Genomic DNA, 14,016 nt, shown 5'->3' on the forward strand with positions numbered 1-14,016 from the left:
CTACTTAATAACTGAATGGAATAAAAGCATCATAGCATGAAGCATTATTATGGTTTTATTAAATATCAAGGCACTATGCTGCAGGAAATGAAAGGATGGTGAGCTCCTAGGACTCAAAGGAGTAACTGGGTAGATCAAAGGATTGTATCTGTTGTTCTTTTCTATGATAGTAATTGGATTGGTTTCCTGGTACTTAAGGAACTGTGAGACCACCCTTTCCTAATGAAAAAGTACTGCTTCAGTGTAGCTAATGGGGCTCTAGGGCTCTGTTAGTTCAGAGATTCATATGTACAGTATATATAGTCACCAGGTAACATTTTCAAAAGAACCTAGGCTCCCAACTCCCATTGATTTCACTTAGATGAACCTAATTCACTTAGGTGCTTTTGGCAATCTCACTAGGCACCTATCTGCATTCTTAGGTGCCTGAAAATCTTTAAAAATCTGACCACAGGAGCCTAAATTCCATTGACTTGCAGTGAGACTTAGCTGCTAAGGGCCACATTCTCAAAGGTATTCAGTGCCACCAGGTGCAGACATGTGCCTAGTGGGATAGTCAAAAGGGCTTAAGCATTTTAGGTGATTAAGTTTCATTGAAATCAAGGGAGGTAGGCACCATATCTGCTTAGAAACTTTTAACCATCTGCCCAGGCGCCACTCTGCAGCTTTAGGCACCTAACACCTTTGAAAGTCACTTGAAAGTGTGACATAGGCTCCTATGTGACCTACAGGCTTTCAAACATGTTACCACATACCAATTTGCCAAGTTTTTCTTGCACAATGACACAATCAAACTTGTATTTAAAACACATATTAGGGCACCTATGTACTGAGGGCTGGCAAGCAAAATTGTGTACCCTACTTAGGCAGCCCCATTTGAAAACTGAAACCTCTGTGTAATTCATCTTTGTACTACTACAGTGCCCTCTGCCTGAAGGTTTCAAAGTACTTGCTAAACATCAATGAGAAAAGGCTTCCAATATCCCAGGGAGATAGGAAATCCCCAGTGGACAGATGAGAAGCTGAGGAGAGATTAATGGCTGCTGATTGGAAGAGCCCCTATTTTGCATGTCCAATTTGAGATACCCAGGGTCTGACTCTTCAGAAGTGCTGCACTCCTACAGCTCCTCCTGACATCATCTGTGATTATGGCTGCTCATCCCCTCTGAAAATGTTAACAGAAATGCATTACACAGACCAGCTCCAAAGACATTTAGGCTGATGACTCTGTGAGAGTACAAAGACAGAAAATCCCCTTACACATGGCACATGGCATCTTCAAAGAGCACCAGATTCATGGCAGCATTGACCTCATTGTGGTTATCCAAGGCTTCCACAAGGATGTGATTCAGTGACTCCCAGGTCTGAACAGGCATGTATTTGGGTTCCCCAACGCCTCTAGCAAAATGGCAGTACATGTTCATCTTCTTGGTCTCCTCTAGAGTCTCCTCGATTTCCTGCCAATGAAATGCAAAAGGGAAATACAGAATGTCCTGTTCCTATTGCAACAAAGGGAAAGCTCTTTTCAGGAGAACAGACCAATGCAATTCTTCACCAGGTGAGATGGGGCAAGCCTAGTTTGAGGATCCCACTTGATTTAGATGTAAGACAGGAGCCTGGTGCCTAGACCGAGGTAGCTGTGCACATGCTCATTGGCAGAAACTCAGACACCATGGGGACTTCAATGGTGAAAATGTAGGTGCCTAGGAAATTTAGACACCAATAGAGGTAAGCAGCAGCTGAGTGGAGATTCTGAGGATCTCAGTGATGTCTAAATCTTGGGCTAATGTGCCTAAATCCTTGTCTGGATCTGGACCTTGGGGCCAGATTTTTAAACATACATAAATGATGCAGTTAGGCAGCTACTGGGATTGTCCAAAGTGCCTAGGCACCTACCTCCCACTGATTTAAAAGACAAAGGGACTTGGACTCCTAACTCACTTATAGAATCATAGAGTATCAGGGTTGGAAGGAACCTCAGGAGGTCATCTAGTCCAACTCCCTGCTCAAAGCAAGACCAATACGCAACTAAATCAACCCAGCCAGGGCTTTGTCAAGCCTGACCTTAAAAACCTCTAAGGAAGGAGATTATACCATCTCCCTATGTACTCCATTCCAGTGCTTCACCACCCTCCTTGTGAAAAAGTTTTTCCTAATATCCAACGTAAACCTCCCCCACTGCAACCTGAAACCATTACTCCTTGTTCTGTCATCTGGTACCACTGAGAACAGTCTAGATCCATCCTCTTTGGAACCCCCTTTCAGGTAGTTGAAAGCAACTATTAAATCCCCCCTCATTCTTCTCTTCTGCAGACTAAATAACCCCAGTTCCCTCAGCCTCTCCTCATAAGTCACGTGCTCCAGCCGCCTAATAATTTTTGTTGCCCTCCGCTGGACTATCCAATTTTTCCACATCCTTCTTGTAGTGCGGGGCCCAAAACTGGACACATTACACCAGATGAGGCCTCACCAATGCCGAATAGACGGGAATGATCACATCCCTCAATCTGCTCGCAATGCTCCTACTTATACAGCCCAAAATGCCGTTAGCCTTCTTGGCAACAAGGGCACTTATGCACTTTTGAAAGTGTTGCCCCAAATCTCTGGCATAATGAACACATAGTATTTCTCAGATGATACAATGGTTTTCTACACCTGAGCTTTAAATTTATATCTAAGCATAATCACAGCTCACAGATTCCAAACCAGCATTTCAAAGCATCTATGTAGTGGTGCAGAGTAAAAGGGAGTCAGCAAACCTTCACTTTTTTGTTTCCTGACTTTGGGGTGTTCCATTACAAGCTCAGAGGCACTTACAGGAGCCACAATATAATTTCAGGAAGTTCAGCTACCTAATGGCAAGGATCATAATGAAAGCTAGCACTGGGACATTACACTTTAAAAAGGGAGGGTTTTCTGTAAAAGGTCCCAAAAACTTAACATAAAAAATGAGGAAATTAAAATCCTTTGGATTCAGCATGGTGGCTGCTCAAGCATACCATAGCAGCGTCATGGAAGATATATCTATGCCCCTGAACTCAAAAGGGAAGCAGGAAGGTTGAGTGACAAGGTACAGGAGATTACTGAAGCCAAACAAGTATCTTCCAAAAAAGTCAAAAGTCAGCCCAAGTGAAATGAATAAAAAGGAACCTCATTTACGGTGAGTAAAAATGTAAAATTGAAATTAGGATGGTTAAGAAGGAATTTGAAAAGTAAATAGCCATTGTCATAAAAACAATGAGGAACACCGCAATTGCCAGACTGGATCAGACAGTGGCCAGCATAGATGCTGGAACTAGGGATGCTGCCGTGCCCCCTGGCTTAAAGTGGTTCCTATCATGTACAGGGTTTACAGTTTGGGTCACTAGCTCTCAGCACCCCCACTATATAAATTGTTCCAGCACCCCTGGTGGTCGGTGCCAGATGTGTCAGAGGAAGGTGTAAGAACCCCGCAGTAGGCAGGTGTGGGGTAATCTGCCATGCACATAGGTCTGAAGCCCTTAGGATGAAGGGTTAATCTTCCTTCAAATTTTTTTATTAATTATTATTTATTAATTATGATCACCCTGGATATTCTTGTGATCCATCTCAACGTCCAATCTCTTTTTGAATCTTGCTAAATTATTCGGCTCAATGACTTTCTGCAAGTGAGTTCTACAGTCTACTTACACATTGTGTGAAAAAGGATTTCCTTTTACCAGTTTGAACTTCCCACTTTGTTCATTTAATTGACTTTCCCCATGTTCTTGGGCTGTGAGATAGAGAGAACAAAAGTTCCTCATCTCCTCTCTCTAGACCATCCATTATTTGATAGACTTTTAACATGTCCCCTCTTATTTCTCTCCTTAGCAATGTGACAATCCCAATCTTTTCAATCTATCTTCATATGAGGGTTTTTCCAGGCCTTTCTCGTTGCTCTTCACTGAACCCCTTCAGTTCTACGATGTCCTTTTTGAGATGGGATGACCAGGACAGCACACGGTATTGTGAGATAACTGGTGGCTCTGCTGCACCACAAGAGGGCAGAGGAAGCACTTAAGGAGAATAAGGGCACTGCAAGGAAGCTATACCGAAGGTTGTGGCAGAGTCTATATCACTGACAAATTTTTAATCAAGAGTGGATGTCTTTCTGAAAGTGCTGCTCTAGGAATTATTGTGGGGAAGTTCTATAGCCCATGTTATGCAGGAGGTCAGACTAAATGATCACAATGGCCCCTTCTGCCCTTGGAATCTACACTATTTCTCTGGCATCAGTGGTCAGGAGAGGGGGCTCAAGGAGGCGCCTATCCTTTTCAGGGATTAGAAATGAGGCCCTGTCACAGGTGGAGCTATAAAAAAGAGCCGATGCTGAAACAAGTTAGCAATGATCAAGAAAAGGGGCAAGCAGTGAGGTGGCAAAACTTACAGAAGACACCAGATTATTTAGGCTAAGCTAGACAGGAGAAAGCATTGAGGAACTTCGAACACCACTGACCCTGACAGTTGGGTAGCACTAGTGAAGATGAAATTCAGTTGTGATAAATGCAACGTTATGCACATTGGAAGGAATAATGTGAAGTATCCACACCCCTCACTGGGCTCTAAATTAACTCTCCCCAGGCAGGAACCAGAGCTGGACATTGCTGTGGACAGCTCCATGAAAACCTCTCTTCTATGGGCAGTGATGGCCATAAAGCAAATGAAGTGTGAGGGCACTACAGGAAAGGAATAAAATATAACACTGATATATTATAATGCCATTATATAAATCCATGGTTCACCCTCTCCTGTAGAACTGTATTTAATTCTGGTCACTCTATTGAAAAGGATATAGCGAAAATGGGGGGGGGGGGTCAGAGAATGATTACAGGCCTGGCTAAACTTCCCTAGGAAGAGGGAATGAAAAGATTGGGACTGTTTAGCAAACAAAAGTACATGTCAAAATACAGTTAAGCCTATTAAAGACTAAAATGTGCACAAAAAGGAGAAATTTGCACATGGTACTTACAACATCATCTTTTTAAGAACATGGTATATGAACCAATAAAGTTTGGAAACCACTGGTTTAGAGAGAAGATGAGTAGGGAAGCCTGCCAAACAATCAGTGGGGCCACTGGACAACCGAGGTGCTAATGGAGCACTCAAGAAACATAAGGCCTTTCTGAAGAAGCTAAATGAATTCTTTGCATCAGTCTTCATTGCAAAGGATGTGAGGGAGATTCCCACATCTGAGACGTTCTTTCTGGGTGACAAATCTGAGGCATTGTCCCAGACTGAGGTGTTGATAGAGGTGGTTTTGGAACAAATTGATAAATTAAACAGTAATAAGTCCCCAGGACTAGATGGTATTCACCCAAGAATTCTGAAGGAACTCAAATATGAAATTGCAGAACTACAAACTGTGGTATGCAACCTATCACTTAAATCAGCTTCTGTATCAGATGACTGCAGGATACCTAATTGACACCAATTCTTAAAAAAGGTTCCAGAGGAGACCCTGGCAATTACAGGCTGGTAAGTCTAACTCCAATACCAAGCAAATTGGCTGAAATTATAGTAAACAATAGAATTATCAGACACACAGATGAACATGATTGGGTGGGTAAGGGTCAACACGGCTTTTGTAAAGGAAATCATGCCACACCAGTCTATCAGAATTCTTAGAGGGGTCAACAAGCATGTGGACAACGTTGATCCAGTTGATATAATGTTTTCACCCCTCAGCTCACAGAAGGCCGAGATAGTGCATTTGGACTTTCAGAAAGTCCTGACAAAGTCCCTAACCAGAGTACATCGGGTGCTCCTATTAACCCTTTCAGGGGCAGTCGCTGAAAATGAAAGGCAACAAATTTCAATCTGGTAAAAAGAATTTTTTTATGCAATGCATAGTTCAGCCACAAAGCTGATTGCCACAAAGTATTGCTGAGAACGAGCGCTCCATCAGATTCACCCCAGGATTAGGCAGTTATATGGAAGGGGAGAACATCTGCAGATAGCACAGTTATGAGAGATAAGCTCTGATGTGATCCACTATTCTTAATACTGGGTGCCTCATTGGGGACAGGAAGCACTGCAGGGAAAGCAGATTGGATGAAGCTGTCAGGACAGGGAGTGCCCGGTGTGTGGTGAAAGCTGGAGGCCGAACAGTGCATGGCTGCAGGGTGTGTGTATTGGGTCAGCTACCAGTGCCCAGGATGAAGGGCAGGGGGGTCTGAGGGTTCTTTTTCAGTTCAGGGGAGGGAGGGAGCAGTAAAAGAGGGAGGGGCCCACTCATGTGCACAGGGAGGCCACAACACTAGAGAAGCCCCCTCACCTTCAGTACCGCTGGGATCTCTGAGGCTGGATCCCTCTGAGCTCTAAGGCCTGGCCTACACGCAGCGTTGGTACTGGTTTAACTATGGCAGTTGAGGGTGTTACTTTATACTGGGATAATTAAATGAGTACAAGCCCTAGTGTGGACACAGTTATGCCTATGTAAAAGGACTTATCCAAGTAGAAGCACCTTTAACTGCATCCACACTAGGAGGAGCATACCATTGTAATGCTACTGGTACAGTTAAAGGGGTGTCACTGTGTGTAGACCAGCCCAAAGGGGGTAGGGTACAGAGCTTTCCTTGGAAAGATATTGTTGGACCAAGGAGGAGAGCCACGGACTCAATACTGCGTCTTGACCCCAGCCTCCTCCTGTGGAGACCAGGGAACTCAGCCCAAGCTTGACCCTTGTCTAGCACCTATCATTGGAGACTCCTGAAGCTCTTTACTTACATTAGTTAATTGAGCCCCGCAGCCCCCTGTGAGTCAGGGATCCACTACTTTACCCATTTGACAGACTGGGGCCTGGTCTACACTAGGAATAATCCACACTCCTGAGTGACATAGTTCAACTGACCTAACCACTGGTGTAGACAGTGCTAGGTCGATAGGAGAATTCTCCTGTCAACTTAGCTACCGCCTCTCGGGGAAGTGGAGAACCCCTCCCATCAGCACAAGCAGTGTCTTCATTGAAGCGCTGCAGTGGCCCAGCTGCTGTGTTTTAAATGTAGACAGTCCTGGGGAAACTGAGACACAGAGAAAGGTGCAGTGACTAGTCCGGAGTCATACAGCCAGCCAGTGGCAGAGCTGAGGAGAGACCACAGAGGCCTGGACACCCTGCTTTGTGTTCTCGCCAACAGTGTCATCTCCAAACACATAAGATGTCTTGAGCAGACTTCGGGTCTGGTTATTTTTTTCCCGAAATCCACCTCTGCCTCCTGTGCAGCTAGCCCCTGAGAGGATATCCCAGAGCATGTTAATCTGACAAACACCAACTGCAATACTTACATCATAGAACTTCTTTACCATCTCCGTCTGCATTTTATCAAATGTGCTGAAATCTGTCTCATCAATCATCTTATCCCGGTACACCCGGTTTGATTCATGCAGGTAGAGCTTCACCAAGTCTTGGGGAGCTTTCAGACACTCCGGGGTAGAAAACAGAATGCCCTGTAGAGAACATACATATACACACACATATCAGCTACACACAGCACACACAGCTTCTCCTGTATCTGCACTAACATGCCGGGTTTGCGGGTGAAGAGTGACAAATGCAGAGCTACTGTAGTAAGCATGCAGCAGGACTACTGAGTAACTCCCTACCCAGATAGCCCCTGGAGAATGCAGACTGTGTTCCCATGGCTTTCCAGTGTGCCTGCAGCAAAGCAGTTTGTGCTGCTTTTGCTTTGTTCTGTGCATGAAGGACTCCAAACATTGGTAGAAAGAATAATGGCAAAGCAGCATAGAAGGTCACAGGCCATGGAAGAACATGCTTCGGCACCATCCTGCACTGCAGGCAACCACTGTGCTCTGCACTACTCGGGCCAGCTTACTAATAACCCCTAACTCTTACAAAGAGCTGCTCACCAGCAGATCTCAAAGCGCTTTACAAAGGAGCTTCGTATCATCATCCCCATTCCACAGCTGGGGAAACTAAAGCAGAGAAAGGTGCGTGACCTTGGGGGAGTCACTTCAATAGCCCAATGTTGTAGCCAGGAATAGAACCAGGCCACCCGAGTCCCAGTACAGTGCTCTATCCACTAGGCCGTACTGCCTCCCTATACCCAGCCCCAGAAAGATCCCCCCAGTCCATGGGATCTTCCCCCTCCCTGCCTTGGCTGCCAGGACAGCGAGTGCAGCTGGGAGGAAGAGGGTGTGGTTGGAGTTTCCTACCAAGAGAAGATTAGAAGGTGCAGTGAGCCTGGTCCACCCACCCAAGCAGATGTACTGCGCCCAGCAGCTGGGGTGTTAGTGCTCTCTGGATCCCGCTGCTCTTGAGGGGAAGGGCACAGCGGCAGCCACTACTCCTGGGGGCAAAGGGGTCCCCTGCTGCTGTTGCTGCCTCTCTGGGAGGAAAAGGTGATCCCCTGCCATCACCACACCAAGTGAGCAGCAGAGCCATGGGGGTCCTGAAGTGTCTAAACCAGGTCCTGCAAAGGTCTTGGCCCAGTGCACTGTGACTGAGGCTCAGGAGACCTCTCCAAGCTGCACTGAGTGCTCCTCAGCCCAGAATCAGGGCCCTTCACCTCCCCACACCTTCCCAGCATCTCCCTTGTGCTCCCAGCCAAGAGGGAAAAGCCGTTTGGAAATCTCGAGTGAGCGGACTTAAAAAAAACTTAAAATAAGTGACTTTAATTAGGCATGTGCTGTCTAGAGTAAGTATTAGCTGCTGTCAGCTTACAGTGGTGTGTTTACAATGCACCCTATTAAAATGCACAAAAGAATAATATTTCAAAGAGATGTCGCCTATAACTAAGCCTATTAACAATACATAAGGTTTTTAATGACATGAATTAAATATAAAGCTTTATTCCTTATGTCTAATTATTTATACATTAAATATAAAAGGCACTAAAATGCAATCTAAAGTGCTCTTGCTCATCAAGTGCCCATGGCTTGGTTGGGGTTTTTTACATTTGAGGATTGGCAAATTGGCATATTTTTTTCTGAACCAAACTGTGTTTTGAAAATAGCTGACACCTGAAAGCTTGGAAGGGTTCTGTCCAGCACATCAGCCTTGGGATGACAGGGATCACTGGGCCTCTCTGAAACCATCAGGTCTGGTGACACCTCCTGGTCTCAATATTTTTTTATTGGACTAACTTCTGTTGGTGAGTGAGACAAGCTTTGGAGCTTACACAGAGTTCTTTTTCAGGTCTGGAAAAGGTCCTCCCAGCATCACAGCAAAATACAGGGTGGGACAGATTGTTTAGCATAAGTAGTTAGCTCGTATTGTACGGGACCCTTCAAGATAGAGTGGCCCGTTAACACCTCTGCTGTAATAGGACAAAAAGTGGGTTTAGCGGGTTATAGATGGTTGTGACAAGCCATAAATCCAGTGTCTCTGTTCAGTCCATAATTTTTACTCTTTAGCAAAGTTATTAATTTAAGCTCCCATGCCTGTCTTTTGCAAGTGTTTGTGCAAGTTTTCTTTGAGGATAAGGACTGAGAGGTCAGACATAGGGTGATCGCTTTGTGAAAAAAGTGTTCATCCGCAGGTGATGGGGTGGTTTTGCCTTTTATCATTTTCCTGGGTGAATTCACTTGAGAGCGTAGTGATTGTCTGGATGGATGGAGCTGCCAATACGTTTCACTATTCTGTCTAGCACATGCAGCTAGTTTAATAGAACTTGGCAAAGACTGTGTGTGTAGCATCCAAGCCCTTCTCTGAATGAGCTGCTTACTTCTGAGCATTGATGTTAGCCTTACAAACCATATAACATGATTATCTCTACACAAGGAGACAAATCACTGCAACAGTGCAGTTCAGTCCATCTTATCCCCCTGCGCTTCCACAGCAGGTTACACCTGCTTCTAATAGTCCTCAGCAGCAGATCCCCACACTCGCAAGCTGTTTTGCTACCACTACACTCATTAATACCTCCCTTGGTCTGGAAGCAGATGTCTTCACAGCCTGTGGCGGCACATAGCATGATGACAAACATCAGTCAAATTGTATTTACATGTCACCACATCTCTCTGGCTCCCAGTGCTGGGATGAATGCAGGCAGGATGGGAGCATCCCCATTAGGGTGACCAGATAGCAAGTATGAAAAATCGTGACAGAGTGTGGGGGGTAATAGGTTCCCATATAAGAAAAAGCCCCGAATATCGGGACTGTCCCTATAAAATCGGAAAATTTGGTCACCCTAATCCTCATGGATGGATTTACAGCACAGAAACCCTGACTTCATTACTGGGTCCAGACCTTGGTCTGAGATATATTAACTAACCAGCCAAGGCCCAAAGAAAACAGTTCAGATAGGCTGCAGCATGCACTTAGCCCCGCCCATCAACAGTGTGAATTGATGAGGGTGCTGGACAAGACTCCGCTCCCGATGGAAAGGAGCCCTGGGTGGAAAACCAATCATTGCACTTTTCTTGGTTTATGGCAGTGATTCTCAACCCACGGGCCACTTGCGGCCTAATTAGCACACAGCTGCGGCCCATATGCCACCCTCAGAGCCAATCGGGTAGTATATATACTGTGTGGATGTGGCCCACATAATACATAGAGAACTGCATATGCAGCCCACAATGGTAAATAGGTTGAGAACTACTGGTTTATGTTTACAAGTTCAGCCATGCGTATCATCTGGGACCAAGTGTGCAGTCCTGGAATTACTGTCTAGTATGGCCCGGGATACCTCATGGCTCTGTGTTACACCGCTAAAGGAGTATACCCATGGGCTCCCCTGAGCGGACATACATTCAGTGCTACATGGCTGCAAGAGGTTCGTGTGGTGGAAGACACCAGGAAGTTCCTTCTTCCTTCTGCTGCCACCACAGCACACATGAAAGACATTGCATCATCTTCACATGGAAATATTGCTCCCCTAGACAGCAGAACTAGCAACAGTAAAGGCCTCTGTTGGGAATGTGCATGCAGTATAGCCTTGGAGCAGTCTGGACCTCCGTCGGCCTTTCCTTTTCATACTGCCATATGCTAGGAATAAATATACTGGGAATAAACGGATGATTTGCAATCTTGTTTTTCAACTGTTTGATGTTTAATAATTCAACACTCCAAGCATTCATCCAAAACCTGAAATATTATCACACTCATTCTGGACTTGAAGTGCAAAGAGGTATAAAATGAACCACAAATGCTGGGTTTACTTTGTTTTGCTCATGGTTCCTATCTCCTGAGCACTGCATCCTGTAAAACAAAGTAATTGGCTCACTGGGGCTTTCTGGACAGGCAATCAAAAGTTTGTGGAGGAAATGGAGAAAACAGGACAGATGGCTCCTAGCCTCCATTATCTTAACTATGCTCTGCTGAGATGATGGCCAGTAATGCCATGCCAAGGGTCACAGCACAGCCTTCCCTGCTTGCTAGGGGTATGGATGGAGTCCAAGATTACCATACTGTGGGCTGATGAGAGGCGCAAAGGGGGCTGCGAGGAGTAAACACTGAAGTTGCCCTAGCACAAGGGTTATAACAAGGGGGTAAAAATCACAGCTCATCCTGTATAAAAATGTCCCAGAAATAAATGACTTTTAATCCTCTTAGTTCAATTACAAATTAAAATATTTTTTTTTTAAATAGCTGGCTCTGTGAAGTGACCCTGGTCCATGTGGTCGACATGGAAGGAATGAATCTAAGTACTGTTATTAACTCAGAAGCGGGGTGGGTGTTCACAAGCTACTCCTCCAGGGCTACTGTTGTGTCCTTAGTGCACACAACAGGAAGAAATCACACAGGCACAGTCAGGTTCCAAGTCAATAGTGAGTGAGCCCTCTAGTGGTGCTCTCTGTGTTCTCTTTAAAGAGACACTCCCAGTTCCTATACGCAACAGCTACAATTCTGGGGTGTGCAATGGGAAAACAATGACATGGAGGGCCAGGGAAAGAGAGGGGCAAAGCTGCCAGCCAAACTGGAATAGAGTATGTATGGAGAGTCAGAACACATACACCCAGCCTCCATATGGCCAGCCACCAAGAACAGGCTGTTGGGTTTTTGGTGAGGATTGTTCCCAGCTCAAGCAAATGCAGTGTGTCACCATGTCTGGGAAAGCGGGTGGACAGCGTTCCCTTAGGAGTCCTTTGGCACAGCACAGTAAGGCAGAATAGCTTCCTCCTATTGACAAAAACAGAGCACAAGCCATTTCCAGTGCATTGCCCTGGCGCTGCTTCAGAAGAGCTGGAAAGGAATTCTGGGAATGGCATGCAAGTCACACAGTCGCAGTCCCACAACAGAGAGGGACATGAAGTGGAATAGGGATTCCCTGAGCTGAGATAGCTGGGATCGAGGGACAGTGGAGGAGGCAAGACTGATATGAGGCCTGCCGGTCCATAAGAGACTATGTAGTTGAGCAGGGCTGATTTGCTAGTGTGTGTTTGTCAAAGGTACTTTTTATATGGCCCCAATTCCCATAGGATCAGAGCACCTCCCAACCTTTAGTGTCGTTATCCTTACAACACCCCTGTGAGGTGGGGAAGTACTGTTCTACATGGCGAACAGAGCCACAGAACTTCTAAGGTATTTAGACTCCTAATTTCTGTTGAAATCAATGGGAGTTTGGTGTCTAACGACTTCTGAGGATCTGGGCAAAAGGCTAAGAGACTTGCTCAAGGTCACAGAGGAATTCTGTGGTAGAGCAGGGACTTGAACCCAGGTCTCCTAACTCTAGCCTAGCATTTAACCATGGGCCATCCTTCCTCCCAACCGAGGAGCAGCTGTGTTGGTAGGTGATGTATGTAGGTACACAGCTTTACACTGTATCTCCTAGGGTTTGTGGGTTTGAGTTTTGCATTGTTGTCTCTTGGTCCACAGACAGCAGCTGCACCCTCCTGCCACCAGTTTGGGAAACATTCTCATTATTCCTATTCAAAACCACAAAAGAATGCCCACAAATACAGACCTGACTTGCGGCTTTTCCATTCAGTAGCAGCTCTAAATGTACTTGCCTATTGGCCAAAGAAAGTCCTGTCCCTCCACTGGCTCAGTACTTCCAGGTGCAACTCTCTCCCAGTCTTCCTGTTTCTATCCAAAGCAATTGTCAGTTTCTCTTCTGATTTATCAAAGCCAATCCCCAACTCATCTCCCAACCACTTGGCAATTTGTGCTCCTGTGGAGACTAGAGCAATTCTAAAGCAAACCAGGTAGCGGGCAATAGTCTGCAGGGTCACATCTGTGCTGTGACAGGCTGTTTCCAGTGTCACTTTGGCATGCCAAGTGTAACAAGTACAGCGAACCACCCCGTAAACATATTTTGCCCTAATTATATAATGCCAACTCATCACCTAGCAGCTGGACCATTGTGGTTCGTCCTGGCCTGGCCAAAGGGTGAAGAGCAGTTGAGCAGTGGAGGAAATCACATCCAATAGCAATATTCGGGACCTGCCACCACAGCTCTAGAATAGCTTGTAGGTGCTCCAAGTCTCAAAAGGAGGGCACGAAACATTCTTGTCTAGTGAAGGCGAATTTGAGCACCATTTGACACAGTTTACTCAGTACTGCCAGAAGACCCTCCAGCCACTAGGTTTGTGTCAGGTTCCTTCACATTCAGCTATGTCATTTATTTGTCTAGCTTAAACCCTCTAGCATTTTGGAGAAAAATGGAGTGAATTCCACTAGGATTCACCTTCAGTGCAATCCATAGTGAGTTACTCTCACTGTGCAATACAGGCCATTAGCCTGCCAATCAAGCTGGTGTTGAGTATTATATATACAGGCACTCTGAAAGTCTGAACAACATAAAAGCAACAAGTGAGCAGATCTCTGTCAGAAATGATTTCTGCAGATGGCTACTTTGGAGCATCCTCTTCTGGGTAATATTCACATACACAGGTAGATTTGCATTCACTCATTCTCCATTAGCAACAGCAACTAAGGCAAAGGTTCCTGGAGTGAGACAATTAGCACAGCCCTTGTAATAAGGACTGTCAGCCTGTTTTGACAAAGGGAATCAGGCAGGGATTGTAAGTCACTGATTCAATATTTAGCTACAGCTAAGATAATGTGATAGTGACAGATTCTTTGGGCAGATCAAAAGTGGA

At 45.4% G+C, this 14,016-nt stretch overlaps 1 protein-coding gene across 1 annotated transcript in view; it reads right to left on the reverse strand.

The window, feature by feature from the left end:
• Nucleotides 1-14,016, reverse strand: part of DNAH9 (dynein axonemal heavy chain 9) — a 374,844-nt gene that overhangs the window by 207,281 nt on the left and 153,547 nt on the right. Inside the window, exons 42-43 of the mRNA XM_026654587.1 lie at nucleotides 7,300-7,461; nucleotides 1,261-1,457 (exon numbers count right to left, since the gene is read on the reverse strand). Coding sequence (XP_026510372.1) covers nucleotides 1,261-1,457; nucleotides 7,300-7,461 — 359 coding nt within the window. The remainder of the gene's footprint in view (nucleotides 1-1,260; nucleotides 1,458-7,299; nucleotides 7,462-14,016) is intronic.

This window comes from Terrapene carolina, unplaced genomic scaffold, assembly GCF_002925995.2.
Source record: "Terrapene carolina triunguis isolate 2854851 unplaced genomic scaffold, T_m_triunguis-2.0 Scaffold192, whole genome shotgun sequence".
Lineage (NCBI taxonomy): Eukaryota > Metazoa > Chordata > Testudines > Emydidae > Terrapene > Terrapene triunguis.